The sequence below is a fragment of the Triturus cristatus genome, chromosome 8 (genome assembly GCF_964204655.1).
Source record: "Triturus cristatus chromosome 8, aTriCri1.1, whole genome shotgun sequence".
Lineage (NCBI taxonomy): Eukaryota > Metazoa > Chordata > Amphibia > Caudata > Salamandridae > Triturus > Triturus cristatus.
In genome coordinates, this window is record NC_140591.1 from 967,755,726 (window position 1) to 967,772,151 (window position 16,426).

General features: G+C 45.2%; 1 protein-coding gene across 2 annotated transcripts in view; it reads left to right on the forward strand.

Moving 5' to 3' along the window:
* The window catches only part of GEMIN8 (gem nuclear organelle associated protein 8), a 181,669-nt gene that overhangs the window by 33,241 nt on the left and 132,002 nt on the right, over window positions 1-16,426 (forward strand). For both annotated transcript variants that reach the window (XM_085622485.1, XM_085622484.1), the window contains exon 2: window positions 4,519-4,555. In XM_085622485.1, the coding sequence (XP_085478611.1) occupies window positions 4,553-4,555 (3 nt within the window). In that variant the 5' untranslated portion in view covers window positions 4,519-4,552. The remainder of the gene's footprint in view (window positions 1-4,518; window positions 4,556-16,426) is intronic.

Genomic DNA, 16,426 nt, shown 5'->3' on the forward strand with positions numbered 1-16,426 from the left:
TAACTTGCAACATCTGGCACTTTGATATAAAAACATTGTTTTATTTGAAAAACCGAATAATGTAAGCATACTCAATACCCAAGTTGATTGTAGCTTGTATGTATTATTGCAAACGTGGCTTTTTTTTTAAGCTAATCAACTGATTTTATTTCCTTATATTATCGACCTTGAGATCTAAGGTCATGCTACCATCTACAGGAACCCCCATACTCTTAACTTTACAAGTGTGAGTTATTGGCCAATGAAATTAATAGTGGGGAAACTAAGTGCATTTTCAGGAGCTGGAATGTTGACTCAGATGAGCTGTGTTCATTCTCTGTTCGTCCTGCCTTCAGGATCAACCAACTTTGACACATCGAGTTTGTAAAGTTCAGTGAGTCGCTGACGGCGTTTTCAGCAGTAATAGCAACTGTTATGCCAGGGAGGAGCTCTCCATCAGCGTTATCGACCTCTTGCTTACCAGTGCCATCTATACCTCCTCAAGCCTCTTTGCTTCCTGTCTGTGCGTCCAGAGACACATGCACCAAAGGTGTGGGCTCTCCTGCATCGGGGGGGTGTACACTGATGCTTAAAGCGACACACTATTTTCTTCACAAAACAGGTCCACAGACTATCAAACTTATAGGAGGACAAGTAACCTGTGGGGTAAACTGGGTGCTGTCAGCATATGACTGAAAGACAAATTATTCTTAACTGGCAACAGGTGCGAGGGTTTTAATGTAAACATATTGCATGGACGCCTCAAATAACTGCATAAAGCACACAAGACTGCAACCCACCAATAAACAAGCATTGGCCGCACGTCCGTAAAAGTAACGGCCGCGCGGCCGTGAAAGCGGAAGTAATCGCGATCAAAGTTGAAAGTGATAGCGATCGCGAAGACGGGCGCGCTGTGTTGTAAGCCCGCGAGTGGTGCACGCGCAGCCGTGATTGGCGGCTGCGCGTGTGCACGCTCCCGTGAACACAAGCGTTAGGCCAGCGCTGGTAGCACTTTGAATTCCCGTATACAAAATGTCTCGCCTGAGACAGCGCATGCGCTGGCTCAGGCGAGACCTAAAAAGGAGTAGGACGATGCAAAAATAGAAAGGAAATATGGAAAGGGATGGGGAAAAAAGAGGGGGAAAAAGAAGTAACACATATAAACGCCCAAAACAAAATGGAAATGGACAAAGAAAAAACCCAAGAGGAAGAAATGTTCCTCCTCAATCCCCGCTTGGGGGGGTTGCAGTCTCAGAGATCCAGCCCGTCTTTCAGCGCACCCTAAAAATGCCTCCCAATTAGCGGGTCATTTGCTGCTTCTTGGGGTTTATCAGAAAGAAAGATTAAAGGGGCGGCTTCCAGCTGCATATTTGTGTTTTCGGTACTTGCTTTCCACGCATTCATTTTGGTAGTTGTTTACATTAAGGGCCCTGGACCCAGGCAGTACTTGGACCCTTGCCTTGCTCTCTCTTCAAAACGCACAGAGGGTAGGGGCATGGACATTATTTGCATACGAGGTGCCTGTCCTTGATTAAAACATTTTTTTAAAAGATGGAGCCTTACAGCCAGAGCTTGACGGTAAAGAAGTTCCCTCCCCATAGTTGGGGTGGGAGAGAGGCTGAGCGTCAGCTGCTAGGTGGGAGTCCCTGCAGCCCCCGGCACATAGAGAAGTGGCCCGAGTAGAGTGCCTTAGAGGCCAGTGAAAAGCTAGTGCCACGAAGCCAGTGCGAAGCAAGGCTAGGCACGTGTTAAAAATGGCAGGCTGCTGTTCTGCTGCTGCTAGTGCTGGCCCCTAAAGAAGGGAGGTCCCAGCCTGTGTGTAAGTGGAAAAAAGCAAATGCGAGACAGGGTTGTGCTTGGCTATCTGCAAGAAGTTTGAAATGGAGGGCAGTTGTTGAAGGAAGCATGCACATGTGCTTGAGGGTAGCCTGCTGACGACACGAGGGCTGCGTCAGCACATGAGGCCTAAAATGTCAACAACAAAGCAATGCAACAGATTTCATTTCAGGAAAGGGTCATCTGCTAGCCCGCGACTGGTGCACGCGCACTGCAAGGAATGTAAAGAATGCAGCTGCCACCCTGCACGCCGCTGCTCTCTCCCGCAAGCAAAACGCTGTGGGAGTGAACCTTTGATAAAGAGGTGGGACATGCGCCCGCCTTTAGCCATTTGCAGGCTACAAAAAATAAATGACACAAGCAACCCAATGCGTGGGAGGAGTCAGACCCACACAGAGAAGTTTGGAGTGCTCACAAGAAGCCTCCCACAGAGTAGCGCATGCGCACTGCGCTAGGCTCGACCTAACCATGAAGCAATAATGGAGAACCAAAAAAAGAACCTCCCTCTCACGATTTATTACAGTTCCTGCTCACAGTAGAAAATGGGTGAAAATTGGGATCATGGTTCTATAAAACCCTGTTATCTGTGACCAAAATCAAATTTCATAGAGCAAGGGCTGCCAGGGTTAAAAATAGTAAGCCAAAGAATGGGCCAATATGCCCAATTTAATTACTTATGCCAGATCTAAATTACTCCACAAGAAATAAATAGAATATTAGAAGACTCCCTGACATACTCCCAATGCACCTCACTCGGTGCTGACCTATCACATGCTGTGAAGATGCTCCAGTACAACTTGTTACAGGGGACAAATTACAAAGCACCATCATTGTATACACCATAGAAAAGAGTGTGACACCCCGGAGCGTTGCTTATTTGGGTTGTTTCACTCACCCAAGCCGAAAAAGGAGGGCAATAGACCTTTGTAGATTTAGCAATTGGGCTTGTTAAGAGAGCTATTGCAATATTTTGGAATGCAGAAGATGGACTGCCAAATGGGTAACGGATGTTAAGAACTGGGCTAAACCAGAGGGCTTTCCCATTGTAGTGGGAGCTTGTGGATCTGAATTTAAGGCGAGCCAGTAAGAAAGCTCTATCCTGGTATCCTGGCTATCCATCAGAGTTTAGGATGGAGATACCTGACCAATATCCAGAGGAGCAGGGCATGAAACATGCAAAATGCAAACCCACTCCTGTTTCCTAAAAGTGGTGGGAAGGAGTCAACCTCCAAGGTAGAGGGCAACCTAAAGATAGGATGCTAAACAACGTTACAGGAAAGGTGCCTGTCAAGAAGGCATACTTAAGGACACAATTTAAATATGGCTTGCTCTCAGTCAAGCACTTAAAGGAACAGGAGTCTGGCAAGACAACCGTAGGTGAACCCCAATTTCCACCCTTTACTATATTTCCACTGACTTAGATCATCATATCTTTGTGTACTAAAAGAATACTAGGAGTGGTGGGTGTAAGTTGTGATAACTGTAGGATATCTTTGTTCCAAGCAGTAGGTCATTTGTTGTTTGTTGCTCTTTTGAAGAGTGAGAATCTTTTACACAAGTGCATCAAGACTTTACTACTAAATGCTTGAATGCGACTCCTACAAGTATATAAGCGTGTTCAAGACTTCATTGAACTTACCTTGGGACTTGCAGTAGTCTTACATACTCTTAGCCAGAAGGTACAAGTGTGGTACAAGAACAACAAGCAGACTAATGACTCTGGGGTTGCCATCATTGTTGTGCCTGTCACTCTCCATTAATAAGACTTTCCGAAATGGTGATGGGCAACACGCCCACTTCATGAGCAATGTAGTTCCCTGCTATTGGCAATGGTGACACATGACAGCTCTGTGCCCTGATCACAAGGATAGGCCCTTGACTTGCCCTTGGGTCGAAGTGGCCCACCTTCCTTCGGGTAACATACGGGGCACCTACAATGTAAAAACACAAGCAACTCGCACAATTCAATGTTGCTATAAAAACGAAATAATCCAGAGCGCCCAGGCGCACAACGCAAAGTTACAGAGAGAGTCTGCGCCTACACAGCCGCCTTAGTTTGACTGTCACTTTGTCTTTTGGTATGTGCTTGTATGTCTGTCTATCTGTCCGTCCGTGTCAAAATGTAAGTAACACTGGTATTTGGTTGGTCTGATTGAGTACTCTGTTAAGAGTCCTTACAGTGTGTGCCTCTGTATGAACTAGACCATAACTAAACCTATAGACTTTAACTGTAAAACTGTAATGAGGTTTGGCCGCTTCACACGGCTTTCATCGGAGTGTATTTGAATTAGCGACATTCAACTTTTGAAAAATTATATTTAAAAAAACAGAAAAGCGCATTTAATTTTTGTAAAATGAAATCTGCAACTTTTTTTAAAATTTCTCCGTGGCACTACTGATAAAGAGAGACAATGAATGTGAAAGTGTTTTCAGAAAAGTGTAAGACCGAGAAATAACGAAGACTCGTCTTTAGTGGCCGTTCCAACAAAATAGCTGTTCTACTGATTGTCGAAAAATAGCATTTCAGAAGAGAAGATTAGACTTGAGGGGATATGAAGAGTTTGGGTAGCGGGACTGAAAGATTCTAATAGAAATAATATGATGTCCTAGACCATGGCTGATAGTAGTATGAAGAAGAGAATTACTAATGCTGTTGTTGCCAAAGTGTATTATTTTTAACGTTGTGCTATATTTTCTTTCTAGCTGCATGGTGTGTAACTAAAGGGGGCAGTAAAATATGGTAAGTATATCTAAATCATTAATGTAAATTGTATCTTGAAAAGCTGCAGTTTATACAGTATTTAAAAAAAACTGTGTGTGTTTTATTTTCTGCAATTCCTCAACATATCTGGTTTTACGCCTGGCTGGAAAATGCAGCTGTCTCTTATTGTTATCAATTCGTTAAAATATACACAGTGGGCTTTGTCTCACGTCCCAGGAGCTTTAGTCTCTCATAATACTGTTGGCTGTTTGCTGAATCGTTTCACCTCCTATGAAGTGCTTCGGATTACAATGCTTAAAGGGCTACTTTACATCTGAAAAAAAAACTTCCTCATCAAACTTGCAACCTTCTAGCCCCGGGAAAAAATGGATCCCCAAACAGGCTCAACCTTCAGCACCCTGGTACTCTGAGGACCTCTGTGCCCAAAAATTGGCCTGTAAGCAATTGAAACGGGCATGGCGCAAAAAGTACACAGAGGCGGACAAGGAAAAGTACAAGCTCAGTATTATCATTTATAAACTACTATTGTCAGAAGCCAAAAAGAAATTCTTCAACACACAAATAGCAATGGACAAATCGAACTTGAAGGAACTTTTCAAAACCCTTAAAAAGCTGGCCACCCCAAATGTCTCTAAGAGTCAGAACAACGCTGAACTCTGTGACGAGTTAACAGATTTCTTCCAAAAAACTGTAGAAATCATTTTTTTCTCGTTTTCACAAGTAGACAACAGGGCACATGATCACCCGTACTTTGATAGTCTTGATTGCCCCTGCCCTCCTCTGGTGTTAGCACAATTTAAATCCCTTGAAACCCCAGAAACGATTAAACTCCTGAACTCTATTCGGTCTGGAGGCCCCACAGATCCTTTTCCAGTATGGATTTTGAAGCAAATTCCCGAAATTATCGGAACAGCACTCACACCCCTGCTGAATGCTATTCTGGGGTCTGGCACCTTTCCCAAATCCTGGAAAAAGGCCTCTGTTCTCCCACTGTTGGAAAAACAGACCCTGGATCCAAAAGATCCTAACAGTTACAGGCCCGTCTCACTGCTATCTTTCCCGGCCAAAACTTTGAAAAAAGCCATGAATATCCAACTGAGCGCGTTTCTGCAGCTTAACAACTCTCTTGATCCTTCCCAATACGGTTCAGAGCAGAACATAACACTGAGTCCGCATTATTCAAATCCACGGAGGAAACTAGAGAGGCCTTGGATGGGGTGGCAATGCCGTGCTGATTTTGTTGAACCTGTCGGTGGCATTCGCCACGGTCCACCACGAAGTGTTGATGGACCGTTTATCAGATATAGGAGTAGAAGGGCTAGCTTGGAAGCTGTTGCAGTCTTTTTTTAACCGACAGGTCACAAACTGTGGATCTGGATGGTAACCGTTCCAAACCCTTCTCCCTTCCATGCGGGGTGCCACAGGGCTCGTGTTTAAGTTTAAGCCAGACACTTTTCAATATTTACGTGGCTCCCCTGGCTGGTGTCATCAGATCATTTGAATTCCAACTCACCTCATACGCTGATGACACTCAAATAGTACTATCATTGATGGAAGGGAGGGAAACAAAAACTGGGGCACGTTTCCATGACTGTATGGGGGCCATCTCGCACTGGATGGTATCTAATTGCCTAAAACTGAACTCCACCAAGACCGAGGTCATAAAGTTTGGCAACAATCCACGTGTGTGGACACCAGACTGGTGGCCAGAAGATCTTGGTGTATTTCCCCCCCCCTAACAAGGAAAGCTTATTAGGAAGATTAAGTTCTTCCTGTCCGAAAATAGCTTCATGACAGTGATTACATCTCTTATAATGTCGCGTTTGCATTACTGTACTGCAATGGCCTTTATCTCAATGCTCAAAAACAGCACAATAATCGGCTACAACTAGCCCAAAATGCAGCGGTAAGAGTGTTGTCAGGAACTCCTAAATTTGTTTCAGTGAAAAAGGAGCTAAGGCAACTTCACTGGCTCCCGGTGAAACAAAGAGTTTGCTTTAAGGCACTCTTTACAGTGTTTAAGGCCATCAATGGAGCAGGACCCGACTTCCTGAGGCGTAAATTCCTCTGGTATGTCCCGGAAAGAACGCTACGCTCCTCTGGAGCTAAATATGTTCGTCCCCCCATTTAAAAGAGTCAACTGGGGAAGGAGGAGTTTTATTAACTGTGCCTCCAGAGTTTGGAACGAGCTTCCCTTCCATCTCCGAAGCACCACGGATCTCCTCTCCTTTTAGGAAAGGGTTAAAGACCTGGCTCTTTGCGCAGTAGCATACAGTCTTTCCCCCCCAGCAAACAGTGCTAGCGCCAGGACACCCCAGGGTAACAGTGCGCTCTACAAATGCAACTAACATAACATAACGTAACATCACACAGTCTTTATATCATGCATACATTGTATACAGAAAGCGGTCTTTTTTAGGTCTGGGACATGACCGGTCAGCTGTCATACAGACAAATTACAAACCATATAATTAGACCGGGCTTTCAGTCTGCCCCTTCAACCATCTGCTATCTTTGAACTGCATCTCTTAGCCATTGACTTTTGACTTCAACAAGCATGTTTTGGCTCAGTCCAGAGTTTGTCTTCTCTCACTTAATACAATTGAGGTGTTTCTTTTCGCCTCCACATCAGTGCTTGCAAGGAGCTGCAAGAAGGACTACTACACAACTAGTAAGCCTTTGATACAGTATGCCTTTTTGGATTTAATGTGTTTATGCTGCGTGGATTAGCACATTACATCCAGGCCTAATGTCTTTGCCATTGCCTGTTTTCTGTTTTCTTTCACTGTTGTAGGCTTTTAATGTATTTTATTTTGCCATGTTGTGTGTAAAGCTGACCCTAAGAGGGCCGCCATTACCGTCTCTGTTCTCACTTGAACTACCATTTCTACCCCCCAGTTATCACCATCTTTATGAACTACCATGAATTTTAGCACCACTGCCTCTGCCATTCTCATTATAATAACCATTATTACTACCACCACACGATCAGCATCATTCTTACAACCACCACCATTGCCCCATTACGTAGCATAACATGCCATATGTATTTGTAAAGGGAACGTTTGCCCAGAATGGTAACTTTGAGTTAGCTGTTTATTGGTACCAAATGTAATGGTGCACACTTTATCAACATCTGAGGGATCAAAGTGTGAATCACCTGCTGTTCATTGTGTGCCAGCAATTCTGTGTCCCGAGTTGAGGTTGAACACAGATCTCTGCAGTGGGTGCCTTAGTCCACTAAGCCACCAGACCCGGTATCACACCCACCAGTATTATGTCCACATTTTTCCCCTACCCACCACCATTGCTCAGAAAGCCAGTAGGTATGTCTTTAATGTGCTAATATATGCAAATAAAAGCATAAACAAATGATGTTTGCATGCTCAGTGAAGCTAGATCTTTAGACTTGGGCTGTTTTTAAGACTCCATCGAGGAGAAACATGACTATATTCCACAGCACACTCCCAGACCAACTACTACTGATAACATTCAAAAGATCACTGTATCCCAGACTGGTCGGCATGAAATAAGCTTTATGTTAACACTCGTTTGAGAGTACCAAGACCATGGCCTTAAAGTCTGTACCTGTGAAGGCGGCACTCTACAGTTACTGTTCTTCCTTCTCCACCTTCCATCAATTTTAGTCCTCCCTCCTTTTCCAGTGGGTCCACTGTGTTTTTTCTCTCGTCTCCTTCTGGGTGGTTGACAAAATGTTTAATCAGAAACAGCTTAAGTTGTAACATGCCACCTGAAAGAAAGGGACTCGCCCAGCAACTCTGATGCAGTACACCCAATACAGTGGAATGTCTTCGCACTAAAACACAGCAAATCGGCATGCCAGTAGTACCAAATGACAGCCGATAACCTAATTTGTTCGTGTAGCTGTGACCCATTTCCTAAATTGATCTGCCTGAGGAGCAAAAAACCCAAAGTTTTTCTCAACGTTGTACTCTCAAGGGGGAAGGATTCCAGTCCAAATACTCTGCTTTTCACTGAACTTCTGTTTCATTTCACTCATGCTAACTGAAACAAATGTCAATTTAATCTATTAGTGTAGTAAAGTTTTAAGTAAGAGAAGCGACAAGAAGTACCAAGTTCCAATGATAGTCAATAGTTGCTGTTAAACAGGACCTAAGCACAATTTGACATTGGCTGTGATGGAGTGTGGGTCAGATACACTAAACGGGTTCATGCTGGTGAAAAATGTTGCCTTCTGATGTTAGTCCATTAAGCCACATTACACCATAGGAGTACACTTCTAGAGCCCCCCAAGACCTCAGGGGAGGCACTTGGAAGCTTACAGGGTCTATGGCCACACTAAACTTGGGCTCTGAGGGCTGGGAATTTGTGTTGCAAGTGCACTATGGTAATCCTAATGTCCTCCCACTTCAAACTGAAATCCAGTTTAGGCAGACTCTGACCCACAGCAGATTTAGAGACCAAGGCTGGTAGAACAAAGCTGAGCTTTCAGTCACCAGACAGTGGATATGCACAAATTGGTGTGGCATTTTGTTTTCTCCTTTCAAGTGTGCCCCAGATGATTTGGGTAGGCCTCTTTGAAGTTAATCAAGTCCTTGGGCCCAGTCCTCAGGCGATCACGGGCACAAAAAAACTTCCCCACACCCAAGGTTTTTTGTCCCTTGCTCAGGGAGCAAGTTCACACCTCACTCACACCTATTGAAATAATAATTACTGGTTGGCAGTAGCGGAACAACAAAATGCAGATTTAGCTTACAGCAATTTCAGGCAGGGCAAAGGTAAAAAACAAACAAAATGTAAGTCTTCTTTCCAAAATATTATTTACAAATCCAAATTCACTAGTGAATTGGCCTGTTAATAAATATTTATTTTAAAAAAAGTCCCAAAACTAAATTGGTAGCTCTTTAATAGGCAGAGATAACATTGATTAAACTTAATATTGCTTACCAATTCTTTCCCATGGAACAGCCAACCCTGCTACAGTGAAAGTAGTGTTTAGGTATTTTTCACGGTAAAGAACTTTAAAGTTATACATGTCCTACTTTTAAATATCATGCACCCTGCCTTATTGGCAATAAGGCCTACTTAGGGCTGACTTATAATATGTAAAAGGAAGGTTGCCAAGAAGAATTCCGTTGTCCGATCACCGCTACTTGATGTCAAGTCACGCATCGAAGGAAAAGTCTCAGTTGAAGGCGGTACGCCACCAGTCGACATCGAGGCAGAACCCGTCAAGAGAAACTCTGTCGATGGCTACTTATCGCTGTTCGGCGTCGAGGCAGGCATCGCCTAGACTGACTCCATTGTCTGCAACACAGAGCCGTTTCGACGTCTAGGCATGCCACGTTGAGACACACACAGATTATGAGGCCTCCATCAACGGCAGCCCTTCACTGCTCTGTGTTGAGGTAGGATTCACCTACTGCGTCATCTGCATTGCACCACCATTCAGCGCCACAGACCATTCTGACATCAAAACACCCCTCGATGTTGAGGCACATTTCAGAAAGGCGAACATCATCTAGACGCAAAATGTCAGGGGCTTCCTCTCATTCCTCTTCAGAAGGACAGATTTCTCCTCATCACCAAGAGGTTACTGAGACCCCAATTAATCCGTCACCACTGTGACTGGAGAGCTTCCGCAAGTGGACTGCATGACCTACTCTAAACTCGCAGTATTCTCGGACCTACTATCTGTCATGGTCTGCTCCCCATGCACCATCTCCCAGGCCAGTCCTGCACGCTACCACCGCTCGAGCTGCGCCACTATAGAACAGTCCACCTAGATCCACAGGTAGATCCAGGTTACCTAGGGAGAACAGACCTCGGCACAGAACCAGGTTACATACAAGGAGTAGATCTCGCCACAGCAGCAGAACAAGATCCTCCACACCACCTAGGAGGTCTCGACGTTCTAGGTCATGTCAGCGCAGATGTATATCCCCTACCTGGTCTACATCCACAAGATCTTCAATAAAGGATTACTCACTCACGTTTACGAACAACACTCCACCATCGACTGTATCCCCACTAGACGACCTGAGCACTTTTACTGAGGTATTGGTTAGGGGTGCTGCTAAGTTGAAACTTGATTTCCAAGCACCCACAACGTCCTAACTCATCATCTTTGAGACTTTGCACCACAGGTCATCATTGAGGCCACTGCTTCCTTTAGCCCCAGGCCTGCTCCAGCCAGTGATGGACCCTTTTCGCACTCCAGCCTCCCTACAAGCGGCTCCAGCTGGGATCCTTAAGAAATTCAAGGCTCCAGATCAAGAGCATTTATTCCTCAGAACCGCCCCACCACCAGACTGTCATCATAGCCACCGCTAAGGAGACACACTCCATCTCAGTTTACTCTTTGCTCCCTCCGGATAAAGACCGTAAGCAGATGGATGCCTTGGGTAAAAAAGATGTGCGGCACATCTGCCTCTTTTATGAAGACGGCTAGTGCATCAGCATTGCTAGGAATATAGGACAGGTCTGTCTGGGACTCGCTGTCCAGATTTACAGAAATGTTACGCAAAGAAGACAGGACTTCAAGGAGATACTACAAGAAGGGTCATTAGTGCAGCTGTAGTGCAGCTGCGGATACTTTCGACCTGTCTACATATGCATACTCACATGGAATCTGTGCCAGCCGTTCATCATGGCATTGCTTTACAGGCCTTAAGCCAGAGGCACAGCAGCGCATCCTTAACATTCCATTCAGCGGCAATGGAATTACACACTAATGGCCGTGGGTTTCGAAAAAAGTAAGGACTTCCGTCGAAGGTACAGACCTTTTGACAGACGACCCTACTAACGGAGGGTTCAAATCCCTCACTGGGTTCCGCGTCACCACCCACAAACCCAGTCTCAGTATCAGCCTCGCACACTATGCAGGTACGAGGAGCTAATCGCTAGCCAGCAGCTTCCTCTAAAACACCAGCCAAACAATGCGTCATCACTTCCCCTCTCTCTGTTACCCACCCCGGTGGGGTAAGTATCTCTAGACACCTGGACGAGTGGCGATCCATCACCAGCGTCAATTGGGTCTTAAATATTGTACAGAATGGTTACTCTCTACGGTTCAAGTCCCTTCCTCCAGCTGTTTCACCTTAAAGAAAAAAAACCATGGAACCAGCTAATTCTGCTACAGAGCGAAGTCTCCACTCTGCTTTGAAAGGAAGCTATAGAGGAGGTCCCACTCTTTCAAAGGGGAGTAGGAGTATACTCTTGTTATTTCCTGGTAAGGAAAGTAGGCCCAAACAGAGAATTCAGACCCATTCTGGACTTACGACTGCTAAACAAACACATACGCAAAGAGACATTCAGGATGCTTGCTCTCCACCAGATCTACTCCCAACTCCATCAGGAGGATTGGATGTTTTCCATCAGTCTCAAGGATGCCTACTTCCACATTCCAATCACCAAGAAACTTTGGATGTTCCTTTGATTCAAAGTAGCATCCAGGCCTTATCACTACAAGGTGCTGCTGTTCGGCCTGAAGTCAGCCCCACGCACTTTCTCGAAGTGCATGGCCATAATAGAAGCAGTCTTAATGAGAAAAAGAATATTAGTCTACCGAGATGACTGTCTCATCTCCGCCTCAGATTTGGCGGAAAAATATTACTGCATTTGCATCAAGACCCTCCAATATCTGGGTCTTCAGATCTAAATGTTGAAAAATAAATTTAGACTCCAACCCTGAGACTACACTGTCTAAAGGCAACACAGGACACACAACTCGCAAAAGTGTGTCCTTCAGAGAAGATACTATCCTCAATCACTCAGAAGTGTTACAACCGTCTCCACGCTCCTCACCCAGCCACCAGAACGATAGTATCTCTCCTGGCATAGTTGGCCTTGTGTATCTTCATTATCCCCAATGCCAGGCTGCACACAAGACCTTTATTATTATTATTATTATTATTATTATTATAATTATATTTATAGAGCGCGACAGCTACTTCCAACAGAAGTGTCCCGGCGCTAATGTCCAACAGGCGCAAGAGATTGAGAGGAGAGCAGCCAGAGCCGATCTCTAAGGTAGTCTGAATAGCCAGGTTTTCAAGGACTTTCTGAACAGGAGTTCCTTATCATTGAGTCTGAGATCATTAGGTAGATTGTTCCATAACATGGCCGTTTTCACGGAAAACGCACGTCCACCTGTCCTCGACTTTCTGAACCTAGGGATAATCAAAAGATTTTGTTTGCTGGATCTAAGCGTTCTTGGTGGAAGATATTTTTGCAGTCTTTGTTTCAGATACCGAGGGCCTACCCCTCTAAAGGCTTTATGAGCCAGCACGATAGCTTTAAACTGCACTCTTTTCGCTACTGGCAGCCAATGGAGGCTTTCCAAATGCGGCGAAATGTGATATCGTAAAGGCACATTCCTCAAAAGTCTGGCCGCAGCGTTTTGGATACGCTGCAGCCTTTTCATTAGGAAATCTGGGAGGCCAATGTACAGACTGTTGGCATAATCAAGTTGGGAAGTGATGAGGGCGTGTACCACTGCCTTCCTACAGTCCATAGGAAGGAAGCGTAGAAATCTTCGTAGTGTTTTCAGTCTCCAAAAACAAAGAGAGGAGATATGTGTGATTTGTGCCTTGCCAGACAGTTGTGAGTCAAATCTGACCCCTAAGTTCCTTGCCACCGGAACCGGTATCAGGGGTGGATTCAATTCTACTGGCCACCACAATTCCGCCCGTGGAGGGGTAGGTTGATTAAAAAATAAGACCTCCGTCTTATCAGTATTTAGTTTGACAATTTTCGGTCATCCAGGTCGAGATGTTTAGTAGGCATTGTTTGAAATTAATGAAAGCTGTGTCGTCATATTCCTTGAAAGAGAAGATTAGCTGTGTGTCGTCAGCATAGGAGACATCTCGCACGCCCCAATTCTCAATGATTTCAGCAAGGGGCGCAAGGTAAACATTAAAGAGCGTCGGACTTAATGCCGAGCCCTGTGGCACCCCTTGCGCCAAAGATCTAGAGCTAGAAACATGTGGGTGTAAAACCACCTGTTGAGACCTACTTTCCAGGAATGATTGAAACCAACTCAACACGGTCCCCGTCACTCCTATCCCAAATAGCCTATTTAGGAGGATCTTGTGGGAGACCGTGTCAAACGCAGCCGATAAGTCCAAAAGTACCAGCATAGCACAGCTACCCTGATCAAGGGTTTCACGTATGGATTCAGAAACTTCCAGTAGGGCGGTTTCCGTGCTGTAGCCGGCCCTAAATCCTGATTGTGAGTCATGTAAATGGTTGTTAGATTCGAGGAAGTCAGAGAGTTGTCTCTGGACTTCCTTTTCCAGGACTTTAGCGGGGGCTGGCAATAGGGAAATAGGTCTAAAGTGTTTCAGCTCCGAGGGGTCGGCATCCTCTTTTTTCAGGATGGGGCGGACCAATGCCTTTTTCCAATCAGATGGAAAGATACCGGTTTCCAAGGAGGAGTTCCACAATGCATTCAAGGTGTCATTCAGAAGAGGTGCTAAAAGTTTAAAAATTCTGGCTGGACACGGGTCAAGGGGAGAGCCAGACTTCAAAAGTTCCGTCAGAGAGGCTGCCTTCTCAAATCTGCGAAAAGTTGACCAGTTATCTGCTGTACTAATTCGAGGTATCACCTGATTTTCAGTTGAGGGAAAGGTGGAATAAATGGTCAGAATTTTGTCCTGAAAAAAGGCGGCCAATTCCTCACAGAGGTTCAAAGAGGGTGGGATGGAGCTCTTTAAAGCCTGAGGTTTCAGGAAGCCCTCTGCTATCCTGAAAATCTCTCTGGCTGGATTGTCCGCATTCCGGATTTGTTTAGCCATATACTCTCTCATCACCTTCCGTTTCAGTGTATGGAATTCTTTTAGGGCTAGCTTATATGCTACTTTAGCAGTAGATTCATATTTCTTCCTCCAGACTCGCTCGAGTCTCTTACAGCGGCTCTTTTCAGTCCGGAGCTCCATGTTAAACCAGGGTGCTGATGGTTTATTCCTGACCACTTTGCATGATTTAATTGGAGCCGATTTATCTAAGGCTGCCGTAATCCATGCACTAATAAGGGAGGTATCCGAGTTAGGATTCCCAGTCAATATGGGGGAGGAGTTGAGTAGTTCATCCCTCATAGATTGAGGCGTAATTTTCTTCCAATTTCTTCTATACTCTGTCACAGGCCTACTAGGGTTGCACTCACACTTCAGACTCAACCTGAACTGGACCATCATATGGTCAGACCATGTAACGGGAAGCAATTCTTCCATCTTTAGAAGAGGATCATTGGTGAAGAGAAGGTCTAAGGTATGGCCTGCACAGTGAGTGGGGGACAGTACTTTTTGCGCTAAATTCAAACTCTTTAGGGAGTCCTCTAATTGATTGGCTAGAGGGCAGCTTGCATTGTCCATGTGTACATTAAAATCACCCAACACGGTGAAGTTAGAATAACGTAAGGAAAGGTTGGCAATGCAGTCAAACAGCGCTGTCCAGTAGGTGGCCAGTGTGTTCGGGGGTCTATAGATCAATAAACCTGCCATCGAAGATCTGTTGGAGAATTTGATATGAAAAACCATGGCTTCAATGGGTCCCAGGCCTTCAATTTTCATATGAGTCATGTCCCATTCTTCCCTTAGAATTATTGCAAGCCCTCCTCCTAACCTATTGTCTGCTCTATTTACATTGACCAATCTATAGCCCAACGGGACCGCTAAGTAAATATCCGGGTTTGAGCAATCTCTAAGCCACGTCTCTGTCAAGAATAGTATATCCCACTTGTGAATCTCCAGTAGAAGCCAAATATCCATAGCGTGTTTTGGGAGGGATCTACAGTTAATCAGACCGGCCTTGATCAGCTGGCCGTGCCTTAGATTTTGTGGGGGGCCATCCTGAGACCGTAATGCCTCCCTTTCATGGATAATGGAATTACAACAGAACAGAAAGATCAATGGAACCACTTCTCAGACCATTGGGACGACCAGCTGACACTCTCACCAGCTGTGAGACAATTTCTACCATGGTGGTCTCACTGTCAAAATCTGCTTGTACGTGTATGTTTTCAAAAGGACCCTTCTATGCAAACTCTCAACACAGATGCATCCCTCCAGGGATGGGTGCTTAGATGGCCTGTCTGCAGACGCAGGGCCTGTGGTCAGACAAGGAGCAAGAATAGTACATCAACATGCTGGAGCTGCAGGCGGTCCATCTAGCCTACAAGTATTTTCTATCCATCCATTCCAACCATCTCCATCCTGGTCCAAACAGAAAACATGACCATGATGCACTTTCTAAACAAGCTGGGGGGGGGCACTCTTTCTCTCCCCCACTTTGGAGGCAAAAGCCATCTGGAGCTGGCATATAACCAAAAAGCTGGCAATCTCAGTAATTCACCTGCTAGGAGTCCATAACATACAAACGGAGTCTGTGTGCCGCAATATTGCCAAGGCGTACAACTGGATTGTGCATGACTGCTGTGCAAGACATCTTTCAAGAGTGGTGTCATCCGCAAATCAGCCTGTTTGCAGACAAAAACAGCAAAAAATGCATTCAGGTCCTACCCCCCAGGAACAAAGGGGGAATGCTCTTTTGATAAACTGGTTTTGGGCATTTCTGTATGCATTTCCTCCCATTCCCCTGATACCGACAGTCCTCAACAAATTGTACTGAACCAGGACCAGAATGATTGTAAACTCTGGAATGGCCTCACCAGTTGTGGTTCCCGGATCTCCTCCACCTATCAGAAAGACCACACAGAAGGCTACCATGCAGACCAGATCTCCTCTACAAGCTTGGAGGGAAGATTTTCCACCCTAGCCTTCCCTTGCTGAGCTTAACAGCATGGCTCCTGAATTCCTCCTGTAGGGACACTTAGGCCTCTCGCAGGAGTGCATGGGCTTTCTAAAGGAGTCCAAAAGGCCCTCGACCAGATGCTCCTATACTTTCAAG